This window comes from Orycteropus afer, unplaced genomic scaffold (assembly GCF_000298275.1).
Source record: "Orycteropus afer afer isolate SDZICR_OR568_19922 unplaced genomic scaffold, OryAfe1.0 scaffold00174, whole genome shotgun sequence".
In the NCBI taxonomy this organism is placed as follows: domain Eukaryota; kingdom Metazoa; phylum Chordata; class Mammalia; order Tubulidentata; family Orycteropodidae; genus Orycteropus; species Orycteropus afer.
In genome coordinates this window covers 4,747,418-4,754,259 of record NW_006921761.1, presented here as the reverse complement: position 1 = coordinate 4,754,259, position 6,842 = coordinate 4,747,418, and the positions used below count along the sequence as shown (strand labels likewise).

Sequence of the window (6,842 nt, the reverse complement as noted above, 5' to 3'; positions counted from 1 at the left end):
GGGGATGACTCCCTGAAGGGTACGGGGAGGAGGGGGTGGAGATGACTGCCTGACAGGTACGGGTTTCCCTTTGGGGTGAGGGAAAAGTTTGGGAACCAGACAGTGGTGACAGCCGTATAACACTATGGAAAGCTTCATGCCACTGAGCTGCTCACTGAGGACGGTCACAGTGGGGACGTCACGTTCTCTCTGCTTTGTCCCAATAGGACACACACACGTGTGCGTGTGGATCTCCCAGGCTCAGAAGGTGAAGCACTCAGCGAGGCAGGCGTTTCGAACCCACCCTGAGGCACCTGGGAAGACAGGCCTGGTCTCTGCTCCCAAAAGGCCCCGGCTGGAAAGCCTGACAGTGTTCTCCACACACACGAGGTGCCGTGATCGGAATCCACTGCACAGCAGTCACCAAAAACCCTCCATGTACACATCCCTACCCCCAAAGCGGCCAGGCCCTGTGCAAGGGTGAGGCCAATCCCCTTGCCCCCCCTCGCCACTGCCTGTCCCCAGGGCCAAGTGCAGGCTAGGCCAGCAGGGCCCAAGGAGAAGCCAGGAGAAGCCAGAGAACCTACCTGGAGGCCAGCATCCTTGAGCCCGCGCCTCCTCCGAGTTTGGCCAGAGCACCTGTCAGTCACCCCCTCCCACCAGGTGTGTCCTGCCTGGGCAGGCCAGAAGCAGCCCCAGACTGGCAGAACCGGCCCGGCTGCCGTGCCAGGCCTGACCCCTGGGCACCTCCACCCCACCGCACTGCTGCCCACTGCCCCCAGCACTCTCAAGCCGAGCCCCTGTGCTGACACTGCAGGAAGGGACCGCCAGGGACCATCGAGTCCAGGCCCCACACTTACAGAGAGGAAAACTGGGGCCCAAGGACGAGACTTGTGGCCCAGGGCCCAGGGAAAGGCCCCACCCGGCTCTCTGGGAAGCCTCAGGGCCATCAGACGCATGAAAGCCACAGTGACCAGGCCCGAAGCCAGCTGCTCGGTAAGGCCGTGATGCACCCTGAGGCTCAGCAAGCCTCTCTGAGGGCTCTGGAAAGTTCTGGATATGCCTACACATGGAGGCCGAGAACAGACGCAAGCTGGCCTCACAACCCCACCCCTCCCACAGGCCTCGGGCCAGCCTTTTCCCTCCCAGCCTGTTTTCCCACCTGTAAAATGGGGAAGACAAGTAGCGACGGCCACCCCCGCAGGGGCCAGGCAAGCTGATGCCCGGCTTTCACGGCTGTAAAGGCAGCACCCCTGCACGTGGGGTCGCTGTAGCAGCTGAGACCCAAAGCCGCTCTGCACGGCTCTGTTCCTTCGCAATTAGAAGGGACAGGAGGCGGGAAACCTGCCCCCCATCAGCAGGGGCCCAGCCTTCAGCCTGCTCATCACAGGTGTGCAGAGGAAATGCGCAACAGCGCCTACCGGCACTCTGCGCGGTGCGAGCTGCGGCGAGGGGCGAGGGGCGTGGGGAGGGCCCGGGGGAGACCCCACCACACCCAGCAACTGCTTGGGGTCCCAGCCCCCAGCGCCACGCCCCTGCGCCCAGGCCCAGCTTGGGCTTCTCTGTTCATTGTCTGCCCCGCTCCACCCTCTTCCTGCTAAGGTCACCCTCTTCTTTCTTTTTCAGAAAATATTATTTTTTCAATGGAAAAAATGTTGGCTTCCGTTTGGAGGCCACGCCTGCCCCTAGGCAGGCGGTCCTTCAGCGACAGAGGCCACGCCCCTCCGCGCGGGCTCCGCCCCCCACATCCCCACACAGGTGAAACTTTCTCTCTGACCAAGTGTTTCTCTAACCCGGCTGGTCCTGTGAGCAGGGAGTGGCAAGCCCAGAGGAAGCCCTGTGACGGGCCCCCTCACTCCCAGCCTGGGGCAGTAACTCCGCCCCCCCCCAGCAGGTGACACAATGGAAACGGCCCCTCCCCCTGGGCCGAGTCACTTCCCGCCTGGACCTCGTGCTGCTTCATTGGGAGGAAATCACAGCCCAGGACAGCAGGGCAGGTGGGATGGGGCAGTGGTTAGGGCCAGCTGGCAGCTGTGTGATCGAGTGCCACACGACAGTGTCACCGCACCCCCTCCTCTCACTTCCCGCGTCACTAAAACCACATCACGCCTCATCAGGGCCAGGGCCAGCCCCCCCCAAAACCCCTGCACCTCACACATCCCTCGTGCCCGCCCCAAAAGTCAGACCTGTGAGGGCAGGGCCCAAGATGTCTGACATGTCCCCACAGTGTCCCAGCACCCAGAGCAGAACAGAACACAGGACAACATGTACTCCAGGAAACCCGCTGTGCGAGGGGCTGCTGGTGCCAACACCCCCACGCCACCACACACCCCCCTAAGCAGCCAGCCCGGGCAGCACCCCTGGGAATTCTGAATTAAGTCACCAACACTCCAGCGGTCGAGAACAAGGACCTCAAAACCAGCGCATCAGGTCACAAGGAGCAGGCGGGAGGGGAGGGCCACCCAGCCCGCTGCACAGAGACCCACTGCAGCCCTGCATCAACCAAAGGATCAGCCCACTTCACAGACGGGCAGACTGAGTCCAGGTGGTGCAGTGACTCACGGTCAGTGCCAGCCTCAAGTGCAGGAATCCCCAAAGCAAAAGACCTCCCTACCCTGCCCCCAGCCAGGTCCTCTGGACAGGGTACCCTACTTCTGCTATCAACTAAAGACGGCTCTGGAATTCTGACTTCCCCACAGGCAGGGAGGGTGCCTCCATCAACCAGCGCCCTGATGAACCTTCAAGATGGAGGACACGCGCCCACCCAGATGGACACCAGTTGCTCCAGCCCTGCCCACCCCTCCTCTGCTGCAGGAAGCAGGGGTGTGTGGGGGTGTTGGTGGGGGTGAGCATGCTCCATCCTCTTAGCACTGACAGGGCCAGGAGGGGGCAGGGAGGGGTGGGAGGAGCGGTGTCCCCTCTGTTGGCTCTCAGAGCCAGAGCCCCCCATGGCGCCCCCCATCTGCACACAACAGCTTCTAGACATTGATCCATGTGAGGACCTGCAGTAGGGACTCGCATGTGCACAGCCACCCAGCCCCCACGGAACCTCTCTCCAGCCCCAGCCACCATATGACCTGTGCTGCAGGGGAAGCTTCTGTCTCTTGGGTGGAGACAGGTGACTCACAGCCACTCACAGCGGAGAGCTGTTCCTCTCAGCCTCTGCAGGAGAGCTAACCGGCACAGAAAGTCAGAGAACTTTCTGGGGCTCCGCAGTCCAGGCCCCGGACACCTCGGACGACAGAACAAGGCTTCTCTCAGCTGGGAGAGCCGGCCTCCCGCCCCTGCCCTGGCCAGCACTCCAGGGGCAGTTCCACGGAGGTCCGAGGTCGCCTTCTGGCGGCTGCAGGTCTCTCAGGGCAGGAACTGAGAGGTGGGGCTCCCGGGAGAAGAGCATTCGGGGCTCACACACCCAGGCCCAGAAGGGGAACCCCACCAAGGCCCTGAGCCAGAGAGGCCGCTGCGCCCGCAAACTATACTACAAGCCACAGCTGTGCCCCTCCAAAGCTGGGGCTGACCCTGCACCCCAAACACAGAGCTGCCCAGACGCGGGAGCCCCTGTGACGGCCATTCTGTCCCGCCTGGCTTTGTGGGGTGTGCACAATGGGGTGTCTGTGGGCTGCGCTTGGCCAAGGGCCCAGCCAAACTGGGGGAGGCTTCCCGCCAAGAAAGACGGGTCACCAGTCCAGTGCAGGAGAGAGGTCCACCCAGAGACCTAGCAAGAGTTGGTTCCAGCAAAGGGGGTCCCCACGACCCCAGGTCTCGGGGCTGAAGACAGGGCATGCCGCATCACAACCATTTTCTCTTGAAGTGTCTTTGCCAAGGAGTGGGGACTGAGGTGGCTGCCGCCGCACCCCCCTCCCCAAGTGCCAGCTTCAGCCCAGGGAGACCTCACACCAGGCCATCCGCATCTTGGGCCAGGCTGAGACCACAAGAAGACAGCACCCCAACTTTCCACCAGTTCAGCAGCCCCCTTCCCTCTCAGAGTCTCTGCAGAAGCCGAGTAAGATTCTTGCTGCCTCCTGAATGGGGGGGGGGCTTGAGAGGCGACGCTGAGTGAGGAGGGGCAGGGGGGAGGGAGCTGAGCATTCTGGGAAGCCGGGCATAATTAATCAGACCGCATTAATCCTCCTCCCCAACAATAGGGCGGCACTGCCCCGCGATCCCAGCTGTCGGCCTCTGAATGAGAGGAAACAAGATTTAGGGCATCAAGCGTCCGTGTGGCTGCTGCAGGGGAGAAGGCCCCCAAAAAGCAAAAAAAAAAAAAAGCGGCATGCATTCATTATTTTCTGACAAAGGGACAGTCCACGCCGTCCATTAACATGCTCACAGTCCTGCATAATTGGCTTCAGTTGGTGGGAGGGGGCCTGGGGGCTGCTGGTGGGCAGGCAGGCCCGCCGTGCAGCAGGGGCTGGTTGTCAGGGGAATGGGCCCTTCAACGGCTGGAATGAGGGCACGCCCAGCAGAGTGGGAGCGGACCCCTCCCCAGCGCCTCCTCAGTATTCCCATCAGGAGCGAACTCAAGTTGAAGGATATGAGCAGTAAAAACGTCCCCGACACGGACTGGCGCTCCAAACAGATCTCTCAGCCACCTCCCCCCAGCCAGCCGAGCCCAGGCGGATCAGAACCGAAAACCAACAGAAAGCAGGCTTCAGGACATCACTCCCACCCGGGGGAGATGGGCAGGGCCCATTCAGCGGGATCACAATTCTCTCCCCAAACTCACCCTGAGGCCAGACGTATGGGTTTTGTTTTGCAATATGTAGCCCATTTCTTTCTGAGGCTCCCCTGCCTACAGGTGTTCAACCTGCCTGGAGGAGACGCTCCTAGGTGGCAGTGGGCTTCCTGAGCCCTCGACAAGTCAGACCTCTCCCAGGGGCTTCAGGGAGGAAGGGGCTACTAGGAATCCCACCTGGAGCCTAGCAGGCCAAGGTGGCCCTCGGAGGCCGGACCAGCTCACACGCAGCCTAATTGGGGGTGGTTAAGTAATTGCCAGACTTTGTCCAATAAAAGCCGGCACGTGACGCACCCAGCCTTCTGGGCCATCTCCACCAGACAATGGTCTAGTGTTCTGTCCCCGGCTGCTGCAGAAGGCAGGGGCTCCCGCGCCGACAAAGCAACAGGTCCCGGCGGGGTGCATACTCACACACAGGCCTCGGTGCCATTGGCAAGCACTTCACACTTCCCGCCATTCAAACAGGTCTCGCCGGGCTGGGAACACCGCAGGCCTGGAGGAGGGCAAGAGACAGGGGTCAGGAGAGCACCCGCTCCGGAGACACCCGCCTCTGGGGACAGAGAGCCCGGCCTTGTCGCCAGCAGCTGCGGACTAAGGGGCACCACCAAATTGTCCCTCAGGGGGCTCTCTGCTCAGACTCCTGGGGCAGCAGGGCGCGTTGGGGAGTCCCTGGATGGACCCCAAAAGGCTCTTTAGTTTCAAAGTCAGCAAGGGGGGAGGGGCAGGCCAGCAGGTGGACAGAGTGCCCAGAGAGTGGAGTGGCCGATATGCCCCTTGGCAGCAGTAGAGAAAAGTGGAGGAGACTCACGGCCACTCTCCCAACTGTGCACCCCTACCTCCCCGGTTTTCTCAGAGAACCCCCTGGGGCTGGGGCCCCCACCCAGCCACCCAGACTGTTGTCCTAACGTTCCAACATGCTGGCGGGAGGGAGAAGGCGGGGGGAGGGGTGGAGGGCGGCCCCACTCGGCTCCCCGCTCGTGGGAAAATGCGACAGCTGCGCGGCCCGCCGCCCCGCCCGCCAACAAAGCGCCGGCCGCGGAATCAGAGCGGCCCATTGTCGCGCCGGGCCGCCTCCTGGTGTCCCGGCCGCCCCGCCTCTGCGGACACCCAATACCTGCTCCCGCGCGGACATCTCCAGGGGAGGGCGGAGAGCCGCACTGGGCAGGAATGCGACCCCACTCCCGAGAGAGGGTCCCACAAGCCTCCCTTGCTGTCTCACCCCCCGACAAGTGAAGCCGTCGTTGGGGGCGGGGACGGCGCTGTGACAGGCACTGTACTTTGAGAAGGGGGTAAAAATTCTCACCTCCAACTTTTTGGGGAGAGGACTGACTTACTGGGTTGCACCGAGAGCCTGGGATGGGAAGCGGGCCAGGAACCGCGCCCCGTGCCCACGTCTCTCCACCCCCCACCCCCCAAGATCGCCAAGATTGAACTCGGCGCCGCAAAGCGAAAGTCAGTTCCACGGAGCCGAGTGGTCCGCGCCCTTCAGGAAGGGCTGCGCGCCGGGCTGCGGGGCGGCAATCCCGCCGGGGGGCAGTTCGAGGGGGTCCGGGACCCGAGCTGTCCGCTGTCCCCCGCGCCAGACCGCCCGAGCCTCCCTGAAGGGGAAGGAGGCCGGCCGGCCCGGGCCCCCTGCTCCCGGTCCCCGGGCCGCGAAGGTGAGCGGAGGAGAACGCGGCGCAGGGACCCCAAGCTACGCGCCTCGACATCCGCCCCCGGCGCGGGCCCGATGCGCAGAAAGAAGGCAAACGGCTCCAAGAAGCAACAGGAAATCAAAACCGACTCGATTCAAATCGAAAAAGTGCCAGACGCCCGCGCGCCTCGCGGCGAGCCCACGCGCGGCTAGGGGAGACGGGCTCAGCGGCGGGGCCCCGGGGCCCCCGATCGGCGCCGGCACAAGGCTCCAGGCGCGGGCAGTCCGCCCCGCGTGGACTGCTGTGGAGCCCCAGTCCCGACCCAGGACTCCCGGGGCCCCCGCCCGATCCCCGAGGGGCGCGCGCGCGCCGCGCCGCCAAAGTTGGAGAGGGGCGCGCGAAGTTGCGGGCTCGCGGGGCGGCGCCTACCTCGTGCGGCGGGGAAGGCGGGCAGCAGCGCCAGGCAGAGCAGCGGCGCCAGGAGCGGCGGCATG

General features: G+C 63.9%; 1 protein-coding gene across 1 annotated transcript in view; it reads right to left on the bottom strand.

The window, feature by feature from the left end:
* The window catches only part of NOTCH1 (notch receptor 1), a 44,162-nt gene extending 37,321 nt beyond the window's left edge, over nucleotides 1-6,841 (bottom strand). Inside the window, exons 1-2 of the mRNA XM_007946931.1 lie at nucleotides 6,778-6,841; nucleotides 5,126-5,207 (exon numbers count right to left, since the gene is read on the bottom strand). Of these exons, the coding sequence (XP_007945122.1) occupies nucleotides 5,126-5,207; nucleotides 6,778-6,841 (146 nt within the window). The remainder of the gene's footprint in view (nucleotides 1-5,125; nucleotides 5,208-6,777) is intronic.
* Between the last annotated feature and the right edge of the window lies 1 nt (nucleotide 6,842).